This window comes from Leuresthes tenuis, unplaced genomic scaffold (assembly GCF_036924035.1).
Source record: "Leuresthes tenuis unplaced genomic scaffold, fLeuTen1.0.hap1 SCAF_19, whole genome shotgun sequence".
Classification (NCBI taxonomy): Eukaryota; Metazoa; Chordata; class Actinopteri; order Atheriniformes; family Atherinopsidae; genus Leuresthes; species Leuresthes tenuis.
In genome coordinates this window covers 18,499,273-18,519,320 of record NW_027325373.1, presented here as the reverse complement: position 1 = coordinate 18,519,320, position 20,048 = coordinate 18,499,273, and the positions used below count along the sequence as shown (strand labels likewise).

Genomic DNA, 20,048 nt, shown 5'->3' with positions numbered 1-20,048 from the left:
AGAATATTTATCAGATTTTGACGACGTGGATGACGACTTTGAGTACGATTGGACGTCCTTACTGTTTTGAGCCAGAGTATACGGATGAGGAGCTCCTGTAAAGGAGGATGCAGAAGCAGAGACGGGAACAGCTGGCCAGAGAACAACAGACCACTGCACGGGTAATTCACATTCATTTTGAGGGCCCTATGTGCAAGTTAACTGAAATGTAATCTTTTAATGCAAAACTAGCTTTTTACGCAAGATTAACGTGCCCACGTTCTATACGCACATTCTATATGTGCACACGTTCTATAAATATGTCAAATTTAATGTGTTCACATATATATTTCTGTTTGTGTGTATATATACAGTATATTTACAATTAATTAATACATTTTGACAGTCCTTGTGTGTATAGATATATCCATCCCTTTATGACCACAGTGTACCCATCTTCTGATGGCTACTTCCAGCAGGATAATGCACTCTGTCGCAAAGTTCATATCATCTCAAACTGGTTTCTTGAACGTGACAATGAGTTCACTGTACACCAGTGGACGCCATAGTCACCAGATCTCGATCCAATAGAGTACCTTTGGGATGTGGTGGAACGGGAGATTTGCATCATAAATGTGCAGCCGACAAATCTGCAGCAACTGCATGATGCTATCATGTCAATATGGACCAAAATCTCTGGGGAATGTTTCCAACACCTTGTTGAAAGGATGTCACAAAGAATTTAGACAGTTCTGAAGGCAAAAGGGGATCAAACCTTTTACTAGCAAGGTGTACCTAATAAAGTGGCTGGTCAGTGTATACGTATATATTGCATTCCTTTAAAAAATGTGAAACATATGCACTGGCAAAAAAAAAATACCATTAGAATATATAGCATATATGTTTAAATAGACTCTCTTCAGCACAATAAATTACTCCCATCAGCGCTGCTGCGGCTTTGAAATAACTTGTCATAAAGAATTCAATTCACTACAAATACTCTCAAGTGTAAATTCACATAACGTCTCTCAAGGACAAAATTCTATCAAAGTAGTGAGCTTGGTGAGTGTTGATAAAGGTAAGAATTTCCTCTCTTTAAGGGGCCCTTTACGATTGTTTTTAAAATCAGCCTTTTACTGAGACTCAGGACTCATGTTTTCAGTTGTTTCACGTGATTTCTGTGTGGATTTTTTTCCTCTTGGTTTTGTGGAATGCTGCGCTCACTGCGATTAAATCAAGTCAGGTGCTCTCATGAATCAAAATTTTGCAATACTTGATTCATAATGTCATGACAGCTGTGGGTTCTGCATATGTTGCTTGAAGTGTCAGCAAAATGTGATCAAACCATGTTTCCTGATAAATGCAGAACTAAGGATGCATTTTTCAGACATTAATAATGATTTGTGCTTTTTTAATGTTCTAGATACATGTTACAGTGTTAGAACTGTGGGTCTTAATTGTTTATACCTTTCACCTAAAGTTTAAAGAGTTTACAATGTGCAAAAACTGATTAAATGAGGCTGGATTACTTAACTAGACTACAAATACACAGACCTCAAACTCCAATGACACAAGCTAGTTATACATAACTGCATTACATGTAATAATCAATATTTGGTGTGTTTGTTAATCTTTCATTCACAATCCCAGTGTAAAGTTAAATTGAAGACAGAATATTACATTTGGAAATCATTCATTTCCCAGATTTGATTGAAAATTGTATGAATTGTATATCTTGACTATGAAGCCAGTTCTATGTGTAAAAATGTTGTGATGATAGAAAAAGACAAAAAAGCTGTTTGAATATAACACAACTTGATATCACTGGGAATAAAAAGAGTATCCCAGAGAGGCTGAGTCTCCCAGAAGTAAAGATGGAGAGGGTGAATCAATAGTGTGCCAATTCAGAAAAACAATCCTCAACAAAAAATTGCAAAGTATTTGCTGTTTTTATCATCTTTGACTAATATCATCCAATAGAAGTGATCCTCAGGAACTCCGGCAGATCTGTACTGTTACTGATTATTCTGTAGTGGGAACAGCACAGGGCCAGAAACACTTTGGAAAATAAATATCTTTTACACAGTTTTAACCTGTTTTTGCATCTGTGAATACAGATTTTCTAACCTAACTGAGAAATGAAATTGCCTAAACCTAAAAAGGAAGGCACATGGTTGAAAATATTGTGCATAACTCATCCACCAACTTTCCTTCCTCCTTATGAAAACTTTGTGCCCTCTTAAATTAAAGACTTGAAAATGACATCTCTGTTGTGGAAACTTTCCCATGAGTTATCTTTCACTCGTGCTACTTGCACTGTAGGGGCAGAGCCTTTCAGGCTTTTCAGGAAAAAGCAGCCAATGTCCAATAAAACCAGGACTCCATTGCAAAAGATATTTTTAATCTCAATGGGACCTTTTTCCTGGTTAAATAAATGTTTAATAAAAATAATAAAAAAGAAAAGAAAAAAACCTTCAAGTTCCCTGAGAAAGCCCAAAGAACTACTATTCAAGACCAGTTTAAAAATGTTAGAAAGCTAAATAAAAAGGAATGAAGATTGGCTCAAGACTTTTGCACAGTGCTGTACATTTTGCATTGCATCCCAACATGAAATTGAGCTGTATTACTAAGTATTGTTCTTGAAAAAGTACGTACAGTTTGTCAACATGGTCTGCCCTGAGGCGCCTTTTAATCAGCCAAGAAACATAATTCAGTATGCTACTGAGATGACGGTGGAAAAATCGTTTGTTTTAGAAGGGATTAAATAAATTGTTAAATAAATAGCGTTCTTTTGTTCCAAAGTGTTTAAGATTAATTAAACAAAACAATTGCACCTACAGTTATCCAGAAAAAAAACGTAAACTATCAATTTAAATATCAATTGAGCAATCCTCAGTCTATTTTCAAGTCCTCCTCTGCGTCTTTTCTAGTACTTCTCGGTGTATTCCTATACTCCTCCGTCTATTTTGAGTACTATAAACAGGGGGAGGAGCCTGTTTCCAAATTAGGAGTAAAATTGATTACGTCATTCGGGCCAGCGCCCCTGCGCAACACACAAGTTGGAACACGCGCTCGTACAGCCGCTGAGGGGAAGTTCTGTACGTCAGATGAATATGGCGTTGTGCTGTAGAGCTGTCAACAGTCTTCAGAGCAAGTAAACGCTGCCACAGTCTTAATGATACTCTGAAAGGCAGTGACGGGTTACCTGTGACTGTTTTAGCCCGTTCTCAACACATTTTTCCGCATTTTTTTTTTTTTTTTGTTACGTCTAATCCCAGTGAACGCCGAAGAAAAGAGTCCGTAGAGCGGAGTTGACAGCTAACGTCTCGAGCACAGCTAACGTTTACCTCCACTATTTGACCACGAAATTGGGGTTAACCTTTTTTTTTTTTTTGCTAACAAACGCTACCCGGTGGGAGCTAGCTATCGATCTTTGGAGCGGTCCGCTGCTATTTTGGTTAACTCGTCTTGCACACGGAGCTATTAGCCAATCAATAACAGCACATCATGATTCATTGAACTGTTGCTTCTTTTTGCTTGACCGGACAGCTCTGCTCATAACGTATTTATAATTCTCACGTTAGTCACCTGAGTGTCGTATACCGTGTTGGTTCGTTTTTGTTTTTTATTTGTAGTAAAATATATGTAAAAGGATGTCAGATAACCAGAGTTGGAACTCCTCCGGTAGTGAAGAAGATTTAGAGCCCAGAGAGGAGTACTTGCATCCCGTTGGGGTTGTGGAGTTCAGCGGAATCCTCAGTAAGGTGAGTCACTGTTGACCCAACGAATTTGTCCATCTTTTTTAGAAACAATGAGGGCATATCTGCTAAGAAGGCGTATGTCTTCATATCAAAAAGAAATTGAGCAATTGGTTAACGTTATGTCAAATCATCGCATGCCTATTTAAAGATAGGGTTATCCTGAATCCCTATAGTATAATTTCCATGTAGCAGCTGAATCACTCAAAGTGGTAATCCCCCTCTAAGCCAAAAGCAAAGCTCAGATTGACATGCTAAAGCAAGGTATGCCTTGCTTAGCTAGAATCCTTCATAAGAATTATGAAGTAATTTATCCATATCTTAACACATTGTAACAACTATATCAGATAATAACTATCGTGGACCAGTTCGTACAGCGGATCATCACAGTTGACCCAATGTTTACACATTGCTGTTAATAAGATAAGCAATTGGGAGTAGTTGCTAGGTTTGCCATAAGACTTAATACAGGCTTTAAAGTTTTAATTCTGAAAAAGTTACAGGCCACCCCTGGAAATTAATTTTGAAGGTGTCCAAACCAGTGAATAACTGGTACTTTATATTTCCAGATCATGTGGTTCACTTATTACCGAAGGGCTTAAAGCAGGCCAGCTGCTCATTCCTTTTCCATGTCCACTGTAATTTCAACCTGAATGAGCCAATGGTGGGACTGGTTATAGGCAAATGTCCAGTCATGTTGTAAATATTGGTTCAACAACAGCTTGCGAGGTACAGAAAAAAACTTTGGTTGGGATACTGGTAAAAGTCACCTATGCTTGGGAAGCGAGTGTAGAAAAACAACACTTCAAGCTGTTGTTGATTATGCTCTGTTCTGTTTCTGTGCTAAACAGGCTGTTAAGCCTACTGCTAGACAACTACTCAGTAACCTAATTTGCCATATGCCTTAGCTCACTTGTGTTAGACTCTGTTTTGGGCAGGCTGATGACAGTTTTAATTTGTTAAGCTTCGAGCAAGCCAATGTGGTATTAATCTCGCTGTACACTGGCTGCCTCTAAACGGATTGCAAGCTGACCTGCTAACCAAGCATATTGTGAGATTAAGCAGGTCCACATTCAGAAAAGCTCACCTGTTCGATCATACTAAGCCCCGTACACCTCCCACATAAAGTCCCACATATCCCAACCAAGATTTTCCCAGCACCGTTTAGGCTTACACATTTTTTCTTGTTATACTAGAGATTTCGTCAAACAATGGGAACAATTCTTTGGTCCAAAAGTCTTGCGGTCGTTTGTGAAATGGGGGCTACTGATTCTGTTGTACTGGACGGCAGGATACTGTAGTCTATAGTATTTGCTACATGTAAATAAGATAAAACATTAGGAAGGAGACATTTTTCATGGAAAGCCATAAATTACAGTACAGCTCCCAAACATACCATTATAAAATACCAAACATGCCATTCAGCTGAGCTAAAGTCGTAGTGTCATCAAAACTTAACGTTTTCAAATGATACATTTTCTTTCTAATGTATTGTTCTTTTCATTTTATAGGTAATGAATGTTTATCTTTTATTTTTTCAGTGGACAAACTACATCCATGGCTGGCAGGACCGCTGGGTTGTGCTGAAAAACAACACGCTAAGCTACTACAAGTCTCAGGATGAGACAGAGTATGGCTGTCGGGGGTCCCTGTGCCTTAGCAAAGCTGTGATTACTGTAAGTGATGTTGAGATTGTTCTGTTAAACTTGTGCAATATTGCCCCTTACAAAACATCTTGCAAGAGAAAGCATTGTTTGTGCAAGAGGAGCTAAGACTGTGACTATAGCTCTTATTGTTTTGCCCTAAATGGTGCTTAGTAAGCTCACAATTAGATTAATTAAGAATTGTGCAACATTCTGAACTGTTTTGGCCTGAAAGAATGTCTCTTTCAGGGTAAATCTGAGTAGCATTCAATGAATGTCACCTTTTACTGCACTTTTCCCTGTTTTGTGTGCTTTTTTTTTCTCTAGCTGTTTTTCTCATTGTAGGTTGAAGATTTAAGCTTAATTTATGCTTGCATGTCAGATGCAGAGACTGTTATACCTGTGTACGGATACATAATGGCCAACACTAGCTTCCTTGTGGTCTGATGTACACCTCCTCAGAAATGTAACGCAGACCAAAGCAACTGTTACTGGTCTACTTTATATGCTGCATTCACCATAAAAAAGGTTAATGTGACAGACTGTCATTGTATCAGGCTCGCTGATAATCCAGCACAGTAACCAGTATTCTGTCCATGTGGCTGTATGCTGTTTTCAAAACTCTGCCAGTGAGTGTCACCGATCTTATGTCCTATTTCAAAGTTTCTGTGTAATTGAAAACCATCATAGAATCAGAGTTACCTTCACTAAAGTTTTAGCTTCCTTGTTTGAAGCAACAGCACAGAAATCCCATGGCCAACCATCACCTTTCGGTCTTTGGGGTGTGATGCAGGCGCACTGTCACATGTGTGTTAATCCCCACAGTTGAGTGAGTCAGTCTCTCATAAACATATAAACTAAGTCTTAAGCTTATACTGTACAACACTGCTTTGACTTTTACCAGCTGAATGTACAAATATCAGTCTCATTTTTTCTGATTTAGAAAAGAAAAACTTTCTCTCCTCCAGAGGCATTCTACCCACCCCCCTCTCTCCCTCACATGGTTTTCAGAAGTTCTGCATCTGACATGTAAAATGTGATTCAGATGTCAGGCATTTACCATATGATTCTCTTAAATTCTTGACGCTCAGATGGGAAGCTTTACCCCCAGAGTTTTCCAGACTGCAGCTCCTTTTTTTTTGTTTCTACCAACAACCCCTGATTGTGTTTCAAATTGTGCTTGAGGCTAAGTGGCTTGTCAGGTGGCTGTTCTAGATTAAAAACAGCATGCTATGTGGTAACACTTAACTAGAAACCCAATAACTATGCTTTTCACTTTGTAGGATAGACCTGCAAATGCAGCACAACGCTGTTCAGAGAATGTAGTCATTGAAGCAGCCACCCATGTGCTAATCAGACCTCTAACAAAATCCTATCATGGATTCCACAGTCTTCAACTCAAGTGTTTCAATACATGTTTTTCAGTTCTGGATGTTCAATATTCCACCTTCCATTGCATTTCAACAGGGACTCAGATCAGTGCGTGACGGTCTCTCTTTCCAAACAGTAACAAGGGAAACTGATAAATGATTATTCCCAGGGAGGGAAAAGTAGGCTGAGTGTATTTGTTCAGCTTTTTTCATTCCCAGCCTATGTAAACATCAACCTGCACGTGCTGCTCTGCTGTCGTCACGTCTCATTCCAGTTGTAACGGGCTTCATAAGTCTGGAGCATAAATAATGAAAAGTTCTAGCTTAGGAAGGCCAATCCACCTGCAGCCTGCACTTCTGAAAATAAATCTTTTTAAGTCCTCCCAGTATTTCCCGCTGTTGGAAATTCTTGCTGTTAAAGCACAGAAGTTCCACGAGGTTAGGATTTATCAACAAGGGCCTGAGTCTATACATGTTATTGTAGCAGAAAAAATAGAATTTAAAAGGAGGTCAAATGGTTTCAAATGTACATTTGAGTGTGTTATTTAGGTCAAAGGGAAGTCAGGGGTCTAAAATGAACTGTGACTGATTTGGTGACTTGTGTGAAATCTTAGTGAAACTACAAGTTAAAGTGTCATTTCTTCACTGTGAAAGAACCAGAGCCCAAAGTAATGAATTATCTTTGTATTAAAGTGTGAGATGAGGATGGACTTACTTATTAGTAATATTATTCTCTCCTCCTTTTTTGTTTATAGTGGTTTCTCTGTCCCAAACGTGGGCTTGGTTTATCCTGTGATGCTAACTCAAGTGGTGGGTTTTTGTGATTGTAAGATTTACTCTTGGTTCACGTTGGTTTGCAACTGTACCAACAAAGCCTGACAACCTCCACTGCCATATTTAGATCCATGGTCAGTTAATAGGAGCACACTGGCCTACTTGTAATTCCTTCTCTCGCTGGAATTGGTGAGTAGTACAGACTGGATCCAAAATTTATTTGGCCTGGATTACTTTGTGGCAGTTTTCTGTGTCAACATATCTGTAATGATTAATATTTGTGAAACGGTTAGAGAGACAGGGAAACTTAGTCAAACGGACAGATGCAAGTGATGCCAGGCCTTATGGAAATGTGTGATGTCTTTTGCCAGGAAATGTGACTCTTCCTCACAGCTTGTGACTTCCTCCACAGTGGGGGGGGGGTTATGAGGGGAGGGTCACGGACAACATGCCTTTTTTTTCGGAATGTGTCTGTCTTCTATCAACAATATCTTTTTACTCTTGCTGATGTAGCCTTCCCTTTCCTTGCCTTTCGCTTTGACCTCTCTGTGAGTCATTGTTGCCGCCGCTTGTGCCGTAGTGATCCCTTTTTGGCGTTTGAGTCTGTAGAAAGATGTTCCTGGCACTTTGCCATACTCTGGCCTGGTTTAAGAAATAGGACTAAGACTTTTAGTTGGAGCATAAATGTGATTTAACTGTACTATTTGAAGTTAGTAGGTTACTTTAACGTTTACAAGACATTTGGGTTTAGTGCAGCTTTGTGTTTGAGGGTTTGTGACTGCAGACACGTACACTGGCTTAAGAGGTTGGAGGGAACAGAAGGGGAGTCTTTTTGAAGCTGAGCAGGAAGTTTATGTTTGAAGACAACAGACAGGCTGAAGCCGTTTTGTCTCATCATTTTGGCATCATATTACAAGATATTTCTCCCTTTTTTTCCCCTTCCTTTTTTTGCTCCCATCGTCCTTTTTAACGTGATCCCTTAAAGTTCCCAACAGTTTTAAAAACCATCCAAAACAAATAAACTCACTCAAATAATGACGATGCTGACATGGGGGATGCAAATGTAGAATTTAAGCTATTGCAGGATCCCACAACAAGAGGAAACGTGTAATATTCTGTTAGAAATGGTTACTGGCAGAGGCTTCACGGAAAGCTGATAACAGGGTTTGCCAATCAAACAAAGAGAACACTCCTCTGATACTCTGCTTAAGAAGGCCCAACAACACTCAGCAAACTGCCTGATTAAATCTATCTCCTTCTCAAGTTGCCTTCCATGATAGGCACATGATCTACTTTTTGTCCCATATAGTTTAAAAAATGAACAGTAAAAAAACTCTGAAGCGCAGCTGACGTCTTATATAAGAGATTGGGCAACAGATGTTCTCCAGGCTTTCACATTTGCTGTATTCTACACAAACCTGTTTTTTTTTATGTTATTTCAGTTGTTTCATCAGCTCACACAGACTTGCACAAGCTCAACCTCCCCCAACCATCTTTTTCACGTCTGCTTGCTTTTCACATAGGGCCCAATCTGAGCTCATTGTCAGCATTGTCAGTCATTTTGTCTTGTGGAGAGGCCTTCAGAGTGATTGATTCATTTGTTTTTACTGTTGCCTTGGATCCCAGTAACTATCTCAAACTAAGTGCAAACCTCTGCTGACTGAAACGTGGGTTTTGACTCGAGTCCGCTGAAGAGAGGAGGAGAGTTGTCTGCTCGCCTTTTGTTGTTCCTGTACACGATTAAGGATGTATCACCCCCGTTTCCTTTCTCACTTGGGCTTCCTCTTCTAGTCTTTCACTGTGACTGGTGTTGATCTTGTGCAAAGAGCTGATGGGTAACAGCTGAATAAAGGTCGGACTCTGACAGATATCAGTGTGCATTCTCATGCCGTGCATCATTAACTCGGAGCATCTGGTGGTGGCACAGATGCCTGGCAACATTTCCCAGTTACACTGTTGTTATGACATGTCAAAGACACTAAAGTGGACCGTTTATTGGTCTGCCAACGCACTGAAATGATGCAGTCCTCAGGAACGTTTGGATCTCTTGGCAGTGATGTTGACTGGGTGATAAAATGTGATATTTAAATAGTTAAAGATTATATTTGCCTGTTTGATTAGTGTTCGTCTCGCACAGTTCAGCATTTTTAAGCAGTGTGAGACTGATATAGATTAAATACTGTTGGTAGACAGTAAAACTCAATAAAGTATAATTATATTTTTCTTCCCATTATGATATTGATCCAGCAACCCCTGGAATCAATAAGTGCAGTAATTAAACAAACCCTGGCGCTGTTAATTTCAGTTATTATGTTATTCTGTCTGTAAACGCTTGTCTATCCACAGTTTGTGTATTACAGTTTCTTCTTTGAGTTTCTTTCATTTTGCTTACGGTTAGTGCAGCGTGATCATTCGGTTTCTTTCCAGTTCTCAGTCCCTCTCTAACCTTGTCCTTGACTCTGCCTGAACAAGCCGGACTCTCGCTCATTTATCAGCCTGCTCTGTCACGGCGATCAGACCTTGAGAGCAGTTTAACCTTGGGACTCGCTGTTGAGGTATCCTTTCAGAATATTTTGGTGTATGCTGCACAGGTTAACGTCGCTGTTATCTCCACCCGTCCCTCCGCATTTCCCAGCGCACACATCAACATCCACACACGTTCTGTTTCTGTTTGCTGGCCGTGGCACGACAGCATGTTTACGATGCTTGCAGTACAGTGGAGAGCTATTAGAAAAATACTCCATTCTGCAGAGAAAAGCCAGTTATCTGTCACTGCTCCTCCTACAGGATGCTGTTAAGAAATGGAATTTGTGTGTGCATCGTGCACTCTTCTTTGACTTTTATTGCTTTTAAGATATACAGATTAGCGTAAATGGAAAAAAAAAGTTTAAGTTATGTGATTGTTCGTTCAACTCAACAACAGACTGTGAAATGAGTTGGTGGCTATCTCTCACCTTCTCTCTTGCTACGACACCACAAAAGCAAACTAAGTCATGTTAAATAATAGGCAGGCCTGCTCTGCATACCTGGCCTCAGTGAACAGAGTTTAACACACTGATTAACCCACTTGTTTCTGTGTTTGTGTATCTTAGCCTCATGAATTTGACGAGTGCCGACTGGACATAAGTGTAAACGACAGCGTGTGGTACCTAAGAGCTCAAGACCCGGAGCACAGAAACCGATGGATTGACTCCGTTGAGCTGCACAAGGTAAGTCCTGCACACTGTAACACAGCAGATGATAAACTGCTGGCAGCAAAATGAACCAAATCCCATGCCACATTTGAAACAAATAAGTAAACAAGCTTGGATTTCTGAATGTATGTGTTTATTGTATGCGTGTGCGTGTGTGTGTGTGTGTTTCTATTAGAATATCAGAGAGGGGAAGAGAGAGAGGGGAGGAGTCCAGGGGACAGTAATCATCCCTCCACCACTGGTGCGTTTGTTGGCAACTCTGTAGGACTGTAGGAGTTCTGGTACACTTGTCTTTAGAACAGTACACTGTCACATGAAGTGTGTGTGTGTTCCTCTGCATAAGCATGTTATTTTGTGTGGTAAGTTTTATCGTAGAGGGTACACTATTGGTCTGTGACGAATGCATGAGCTCTTAACACAGCAGCATGCTACGCTCAGAGTTGGCTCAAGGTTAGCATCATCCTTCTTCACGCAGACACTCAGCACATGGAGAACTCTAATGAAACCTGTGGAGGCTGTTTGTAGAGCATCTTTGAACATCTTTAAATAAGAACTAAAGTGCTGAAATGCACTAAATAATCTGTCTTTGCTTCTGCTGTTTTGTCCATGTAGCGTTGGCCAACTTCTCCTTCAGTTTGCTAGCTACTCATTTAATCACTTCCTCACAGCAAATGCAAATTGGTTGTACAGCCCCACCCAGAAGTGAGTTAGCAATGGTTCTTCCAGCCTCGTGCGTGGGACATGCAGACTGTCGCCTCTCTAAAATTCTAGGTTATGTTTACGTCATTTACAGCCAGAAGAAAGCTCCTGGTCCAACAGAAATCCTCTATATATCACACTTGGTATGGTTATGCTTAATTTTGGACTTAACTTTAATCTAAGGTTAAAGTGAGGAGTCATAACCAGAATCTCTCTCTGACATAGACGAGTAGAACGAGAAACACAACTTCGGACTGTCAAAACACATGCTGCTGCTCACTCCTGATGTTTGCTTTGGGAAACCCCCCCCCCATCCTCCCCCGCTCTCTCTATCCCAAGCACCAGTGACTCAGGGGAGCAGGAGGGAGTCTTGTGCACATACCCAGCAATCCCACCCACAATGAGTCACCACTGAAAACTATTCTTCCTGAAAGGCTCCCTGTCTAACCCACATTACTCACCTCAGCAAGCGTCGCCAGGGAAACACAACAACACTCCAGCTAACACGGCAACCGTCGAAATGTTTGAAGATGTGAAACACTTGTTTTAAGGATACCGTCACTGTTAAGATAAGCTGGACACGTCATACTTGTGATATCCAGAAATGACGACATGATCTCCAGATATGAAGTCCTGTTAAATCATTGTTTTATGGTGATTTAGAAATATTCTTTCTGCTCGAAAGAATGTTCGTTTCCTTTTCTTATCTTTAGGGAACACCAGGTATTGCGTCTCCTACCGTTCATAGATTGCTGCACACATGCTGCTCAGAGGACACGCAGTATGATAAATGTTACTTTTAGTCTTGCTGCACTGATGTGTGTTTTCTCATTTTTATCACTCGCTGTAGCAGCAACAAATCCTTGGCCTACTTCAATTTTTCTTTCACCTGGATATCAAACAGATGAAGCAGCCCCTGTGCAAAGAGACGAGCTGTGGTAGGAAGTCACTGGGGTGGCAGCATGTTGGTTAAAGTGCAAGCAGAAATGGCTAAAATCCACAGGCAGTGCTACTCCTGGTCATTGACCGACAGTTACCTCAGTCCCTTTTAAATCTCAGCCACGTGCGTTGGCCTGCCATGCCCCCTGGTGGCTGAAATTTGAAGTGTCTCTTAAAGGGACACACCTCCGTCTCTCCTCAGTGGAGTTGAACTCTCCGCCTCTGCAGGCGACCATCTATTTTCGAGCCAGGATGTTGTGTAAGAGGAAAGGGGAACCGGTCAGGTCTGCAGGAACGTGGTTTCAGTTCTACTGCCGTGTCTGGTTGTGCTGTTGTTCATTTCACAGTATCCCTTCAGAATATAGCAATAAAACATTAAGAATAACGCCTTCAAGCTTATGCTAAAACCTATTGAACATGTTTGGATGTAATAAGTTGGTATCTATTCCAGAAATGTTGAATCCCGTGAACCAATAGTTATATACTATAATATGACACAAATCTGATACTTATGCAGAGTGATTTTTTTCTTCTTCTTTTTTTTTGTATGTCACAAAACTGCAGATTCCTGATCATATTTCCATATTAAACTGACATGACTTCCATTTAACAGTTTTCTGAATCACAGTCCGTTTCTCCTCCTCATACTTAGCTTAAATCTCGTTCATTCGTTTCAGAATTCCACGTGTTTTTCCTCCCCACCTCACCTGCGACTCTCTCCGCAGGCTGATCCTGGATATGGCTCAGAGTCCAGTCTTCGGCGCCACGGCTCCATGCTGTCACTCACATCAGCCACCAGCGGCTACTCTGCCACCTCCACATCCTCCTTCAAAGTGAGTTTTCCATTTACACTCGCTGAGGGGAGCGTTGGCTTCACCTTTGCATCTACACACATGAGGGAGGTGGGATGCATGCGAGTTGTTTGGATAGTTTTTGAAACTCTGATCTGATCATCTGCTCTGGAAAGGTTGACTAGTGGTCCACAGAAATATTAAACAAGCAGTGTCTTTCTCGTTCCTTCAGAAGGGTCACAGCCTGACGGAGAAGCTGGCAGAGATGGAGACGTTCAGAGATATCTTGTGCAGACAGGTGGACACGCTTCAGAAATACTTTGATAGCTGCGCAGATGCCGTGTCCAAAGATGAGCTGCAGAGAGACAAAAGTAAGAAGCACAAACACCCACACTCCTGCTCAACAATTCCTTTGCCATCTTTTGTTGTTTGTAAAGACTCCAAATGAAAAATGTTGCAACTCATTGTCAAAAATGAAGCTAATGTGGAGATGCATTGGACTACAATACCATTTATGGCCTTTAAGGGTGACTACCTAACATCTCCAGCTCCAATTCATATTCAATTAAAAGACTAAAGAATAAAAAGTAAGGATTTAAGTCTCAGCTTTCACTTCTGGCTCCAAAAAGGTCAAGATGGCACCAGCCAAATGCAAAACAACTGCATTTGACAACGTAACGGTTTTGCATTATTGTCGCCCTGTCTACTACAAATATATTTTCTGGTGTCACATTTTACTTTTAAGTGTAAAAGTACCACTTTCCTGGAGCATTTCAGCATTTCCTGTAGCTGAAACAGTTGGTGGATTAATCAGTCAACAAACAAAAATGGAAAACAGTTATTTGTTCCAAAGATTTCATACTTTTATTTGCCAGACACGAACCAGAGCTTCGCATTTTAAAACAAAGACGGTATTAGTGAGATTAGCTGTCTTATAAAACCGATCCGACAACGGTCTAAATAACTGTTTGCTGCAAGTGTGTGTTGTGACTCAGACAGCAGCTATTCCGTAACCCCGCTCACTCTCCCCATGTTGGCAGGCTGCACATTTGCTCATGGCAGTCTGCACTGGGTGCCTGTGGATGACCACAGTGAATGAAACCCTGCTTTTGTCCCTGCTCACCTCCCTCCCTGTCTTCCCCTCTCACCCTGCCTCCATTTTGATGATGAAACCAGACCATTGTCATGTTGTCCTGCGCAGCGGAGATCTGTCAGTCTCATGGCGCTCTGTGCTGTAGCTTACGTTATGAATGGGGCAGCTTTGTACTACTTTCACAAGAGTCCCATAAGAAAAGGATCGTGTGCAGGACATACCTGTCTTTTGTTTCCGTCTGAATCAGTGTGTTTTTCTTGTTTGTTTTAGTCGTGGAGGATGATGAAGATGACTTTCCTAACACCCGCACAGATGGAGATTTTCTCTACAACCACAATGGTAGCAAAGAAAAATGTGAGTAATGCATAGTGAACATTTGTTTTTCAAATTGAGTGTTTACTCGTTTAAAGAAAAACTAAACTGAAGAGGACAGAAAGTGAGCAAAGTCTCCAAGTGAGAGAGCAGCGTAAAGAGTAAATGAATATTAGAGCTCGTGAAACTACTGCATTCTTGACAGTTAATAGATACTCCTCAGACTTCAGGAATTCGGTCCAGCACTTTTCCACATGTGACATCAGTCATACAATTCTATTGTTTACCACTTGCAGCATTTTTGTTCCTCTGCTATTCTTTCATACAGTGTTCCAGTGTCTGAGTCCGAAGGGAATCAATGGCATAGACTTTAAGGGTGAGGCCATCACATTCAAGGCCACCACAGCTGGGATCTTAGCCACTCTGTCCCACTGTATCGACCTCATGGTGAAAAGAGAAGACAGCTGGCAGAAGAGACTGGACAAGGTTTGTAGTAATATCATTATTATTTCCAAATAGCTTGGAGAACAAATGCTTTTTTTCAAGGTTTTAATCTGTGGGACCGTATTTTAAAGTAAATTTTTCTATGTGCGTGTAGGAAATGGAAAAGAGACGAAGGATAGAAGAGGGCTATAAATGTGCCCTCAATGAGCTGAAGAAAAAATCTCATTTTGGAGGACCAGATTATGAGGTAAAGCCAGCGTGAAGTTGATCAGAACATCGAAGAAGTTGTGGATACTGTGTGAACTTTATCTTTCCCTTCGCTTGCAGGAAGGTCCGAACAGCCTCATTAACGAGGAGGAATTCTTCGATGCGGTGGAAGCTGCTCTTGACAGACAGGACAAAATAGAGGAACAGGTAAAGAGAGGACTGTGTGCGATGTATACGGACAGAAACGTCGTGTTGTGTGGGGAACTAAAAGCGTCTTTGTTCGCGTGTGTCCAGTCTCAGACTGAGAAGACGAGGGTACAGCGATCCACCCCAGTTCCACCTGAGGACGTCTACTCCAGCTCTGGCTCACACAGATTCTCCAATAAGGTTCCTACATCTTTTTACCTCCTCAAACTGCACCAGCTGCTTTAATCATTCCACCTGTCTGCCTTCCAGTTCTTCTCATTTAATTCTTTTTTTTTTTGTTACATTTCATGTCCATCAACCCCTGTGTTCTCATCTTCCCTGTAGCCTCATAGTCTGATAGTCAGGGCCCCCCCTCTTGATGCCCACAGATTCGGCACAGAGGTAACTTCCTGCCAAGGCTTAGCCGCTCACTCTTCTGTGTTTCTGTCTCGACTCACCACTTTGTTTGCTTTACTGCTGAATCTCCATTAACCGCATACATTTCTGGAAGAATATTCTATACACATCTTTTAACAGCACTGGGTTAGCTTCAAGCATGAGAAGCATAATTCTTTTTGTGCGTGAGTTAATCATTTGTTTGCCTGCTGCTTGTACACTTTGGTGTGGTTTCTCTCATTTCTGCTGCTCTGATCAGGAACATTTGCTCTTCATGGCAAACTGTTTCATCCACACAGGCCTTGCGTCACTTTTAGAAACTCCATTTTCATCCCCTCGTTGCAGCCATTCGAACGGATCCACCCGCTCTCTAAATGTCATGCTGCTGGCCTGCATGTTTTTTTATTTGTTTGTCTCAGCTGTGTTTGGTCGTCAGCTGGGCCTAATTTGTGGCTGCAGGCTACCAACTGCCCGAGAAATGACATTACTGAAAACAAGATGCTGCTAATTAGCGCAGCAGGTCGAGAGGCTAATCGGCTTCAGGAGAGGAGATGGATTTCAGGCAGCAGAACACATAACCTGACAGCAGCATAATTGGGGGGAAATAAACATACTTCTCGAATTCCTTTTTGTAGAGAAGCACAATGATTTGTACCAGGTCCAATAAAGGCTTTCATGTTAGATATCGGCATCGCCAAAAATCCTCACTGGCATGTAGAGGCGATCAAATGTGGCCTGCTTGGGTCTACTTTTGCAGTTGTTTCTAGCAAATAATCAATGGAGCTTGTTGAAGTAGGAGATAAGAAGAATAAATTAGGAGATAAACATGGCTTGTTACACATTTAAATGACCTTTTTTAAATGTTTTTTTTCCCCAGTAATCCTGTAAGTTTGGGCCCTCACTTTAAGAATAGACCAGCATGTCACATCTGTATCAGCAGGAAAATATCTCACACCCTGAATCTTATTACAGTCCTGACACCTGAGCACCTTTTCACTTCCCACATGATTTGTATCTCATTGTCTTTGTTTCCTCTCCCCTGTTTCGTAGGTGGAGGAGATGGTGCAGAATCACATCACCTACTCCCTGCAGGATGTAGGCGGAGATGCCAATTGGCAGCTCGTTGTAGAGGAAGGAGAAATGAAAGTATGTTTACAGTGTTTATGTCCTGGTTTCTGAATCATGGGATAAATTGCGAGGTCGTTTTAAAAGGCTGTTGGACCACAGCGTTTTAGCCTTGATTATGAGCTGATTTCACTTATAAGTGGCATGTATCCACAGGTGTACAGGAGAGAGGTGGAAGAGAATGGGCTTGTGCTGGACCCATTGAAGGCCACTATTTCAGTAAAGGGGGTGACCGGTCACGAGCTCTGCCACTACTTTTGGGACACGGCGTACCGCAACGACTGGGAAAGTAGGTCCTTGTGCTCTGAATAACAGAGAAAGGCCGCTTCTGGCAATAAACTCCTGAAATAACATGAAAACTTTGCCCATCATTGTGATACGTTCTCGTTTGTTTGCTTTCTTTAGCCACTATTGAAAACTTTAATGTTGTGGAGACGCTGTCGGACAATGCAGTGATTGTCTATCAGACCCATAAGGTAGGACCAGACGCTAAGTGTCTGAATTCGCACACAAACCTGTGACCTGTTGAAGTTAAAACTGAAGTGACGAGCTTTGCTCTTTGTTGCAGCGGGTGTGGCCTGCATCTCAGAGAGACGTGTTGTACCTTTCTGCCATGAGGAAGATCATGGCCAACAATGAGAGCGACCCGGACACGTGGCTGGTCTGTAACTTCTCCGTTGACCACGACGACGCACAGGTGAGAGCTCAGGCCCACAAAGATCCAGTTCAGGCGTGGCGCGCTGTGTCAGACACTCCAGAGTTGATTCTCCGAATGTCTCTTTTTCACAGCCCACCAGCAGATGCGTCCGTGCCAAAATCAACATCGCCATGATCTGTCAGACGCTGGTCAGCCCACCAGAGGGAGATAAAGAGATCGGCAGGGACAACATCTTGTGTAAAATCACCTATGTTGCCAATGGTGTGTGTTTACAGACTCTCATCTCAGCTGACTTTCATGGTCGGGATGCATTTCCACTTTACATTTAACTCGTCTGTACAGTACAGCTCCCTCACATCCAGGAATGTGTTGGTGTATGTTCTGGCTCTGTAAGCCGTGTCTGTTTGACTCCGACCTTCCTTCTCAGTAAACGTGTTGCTTTGTGTGTGTGCAGTGAATCCAGGAGGCTGGGCTCCTGCCTCTGTGCTCAGGGCTGTAGCTAAAAGGGAGTACCCCAAGTTTCTGAAGCGCTTCACCTCCTACGTGCAGGAAAAAACTGCAAGCAAGCCCATCTTATTCTGAGGCTCACGGGTAAGAGACATCACTGGCTTTTTCTCCTTTTTGTCCCAACCATTAGCTGTTTTTTTTTTTTTTAAAAAGCCTTTCGTAAAATGACGACATGAATCTCCTTCATCTTTTCAGGATGGAGACTGAAGGACAGAACTGTGCCTGAAGCTTTGAGAAAACAACAGCTGCTCCGCTGCAATAGAAACAACTTCCTCAAAAAGAAAGATATTTTTCTTCCCCTTTCAGTTCTTAGCTGCAGTTATGATGTGTGTGAAGTGCAAAAAAAGGGGGAAATGCTTTAGATTTCCCATCTTTTCACATGCGAGGCAGCCGTTGTGGATGGTTGGTTTGAGGTTGGGAATGGTCTGATTTCCCACAGTAAGAACCTCCCGTTGATATTTCCAATTAGGAGCTGTGAAATTCTGCCTTCAGCTCGGCACACTGAACGAAGGACTAGTCCCAGGAGAGAAGGGAGGCTTGCACTCCTCCGGTGTGGATTAGTTAACAAAATACTACATTTTAGTCTTTCAGACAGTTTATTTCAGGTGTCACTAAAGATTAAAGAACATCTTTAAAACTTCTCTCCAGAGATGAACACACCGAGCCGGTGGTGTTACTTTCCCACTCTAAACATCCTGCAGCTGCTGTCGACGCCATCTTTCATGCTCATGCAGGTTTTCTTTTGTTTTGTTTGTTATGACATCGCCTCCTTTACGACAGATGTAATATTTAAATGTATGTACAATCTGTAAGAAGTTTGTAAAAACAAGCAGAAACCACAGCTTTTAGACTGAGATAAGGCTATATTTTCCATGTTGATTTTTCAAACGAGTCCTGTTAAGCTTCCGTTTCACTTTGTCCCTGTGAAACAACACGAGTTGTTTGAGATGATTGTTATCTTTGTTTGTGTTAAGTTCAGAGGGCTATCAGACTTTCTCTCTCTCTCTAATGAAACCACCTCTTATGGGTGCTGAAGGAGAGACAAGAGGACATTTCAGTGTAAATAAATATGCATATCATTTGCCTGGCTTTCATTTGTAGCTAGTGGAAAGTTTAAATTATAAATAGTTTTATTAACATTTTCGTCTGTAAAGCTTTGGGACTTCAGCTCAGATGCCTTAGTGTTCCAGGAACCTGTAGAATCACATGGGGTGAAGGGTGCTGTTGGCACACCTGTGAAATCACTAGTGAAGTGCCTCATGGTTGGGTTCTTCTTACCATCTTTTATCTGTTTCGAGACCATCCGAATTCGGCGTAGCTCTATATTTATCGCACACTTCAACAAGTCGATGCATTTCTCCTGTTTCCCCACAGGCGGCTGTGAGGGTGTCTCCGTATTAAGATGATGCCTGATGTAACCCTCCTCTGTCAGTATTTCTGAGTTGTTACATGAAGTCTGTAGCGACGGCTACAGTGCTGAAAACATTTTCTTCTTGCAACTTGAGCCAAGAACTTGGCTTTAAAGTTAAGACTTGCTAAATGAAAACTGTCGGCACACCTTTTGATCAGTCTGAGGCTGAGATTTTTCTGTTTTGAATCACCTCCACGCAAGGTTCCAGGCATGTCTCAGACCTATGCATTAGTTATGCTACGTGTCAGTTGTGTTTCTACTTCAGCACAAATGGGTTTTTTTCAGTTGTGGTAGTGCTTTATCAGCCTTTAGCCTTTGATTTCAGAGCTTGGGTGAGATGCACCGTGAAGCCAGGTGAAACTCTTTTAAGTGGAAGGACACCAGGCTGAAGCTTTCTCACCTGAAGCCAACATTTCTGATAGAACTAAATGTAAATTTGTTCATACTGATGCTGTGGGATCAACTTATAAATGTACTGTGATGACGCGGCATCTCTTCTGCCCTGTTTGGAAAGTGAAATAAATAAGTTTGTCCTTCATTTGTCAATGTTCGCAGCCATTTG

The 20,048-nt window shown here is 41.6% G+C and overlaps 1 protein-coding gene across 4 annotated transcripts; it reads left to right on the top strand.

Annotated features, from left to right (window-relative positions):
- Positions 1-3,064: 3,064 nt before the first annotated feature.
- LOC140277439 (ceramide transfer protein-like) lies at positions 3,065-20,024 on the top strand. Of its 4 annotated transcripts, XM_072372457.1 has the most exons (19): positions 3,065-3,743; positions 5,279-5,413; positions 10,617-10,733; positions 10,894-10,959; positions 13,082-13,189; positions 13,380-13,518; positions 14,511-14,594; positions 14,881-15,038; positions 15,151-15,243; positions 15,324-15,410; positions 15,498-15,590; positions 15,735-15,791; positions 16,836-16,931; positions 17,067-17,199; positions 17,316-17,386; positions 17,479-17,607; positions 17,700-17,829; positions 18,023-18,159; positions 18,271-20,024. In XM_072372457.1, exons 1-18 carry the CDS (start codon positions 3,633-3,635, stop codon positions 18,148-18,150), a joined length of 1,935 nt encoding a protein of 644 aa, XP_072228558.1. In that variant the 5' UTR covers positions 3,065-3,632; the 3' UTR covers positions 18,151-18,159; positions 18,271-20,024. The 4 variants fall into 4 exon arrangements, with proteins under 4 accessions (XP_072228558.1, XP_072228560.1, XP_072228559.1 ...); XM_072372459.1 differs by lacking the exon at positions 10,894-10,959; XM_072372458.1 differs by lacking the exon at positions 15,735-15,791.
- The last annotated feature ends 24 nt before the right edge of the window (positions 20,025-20,048 follow it).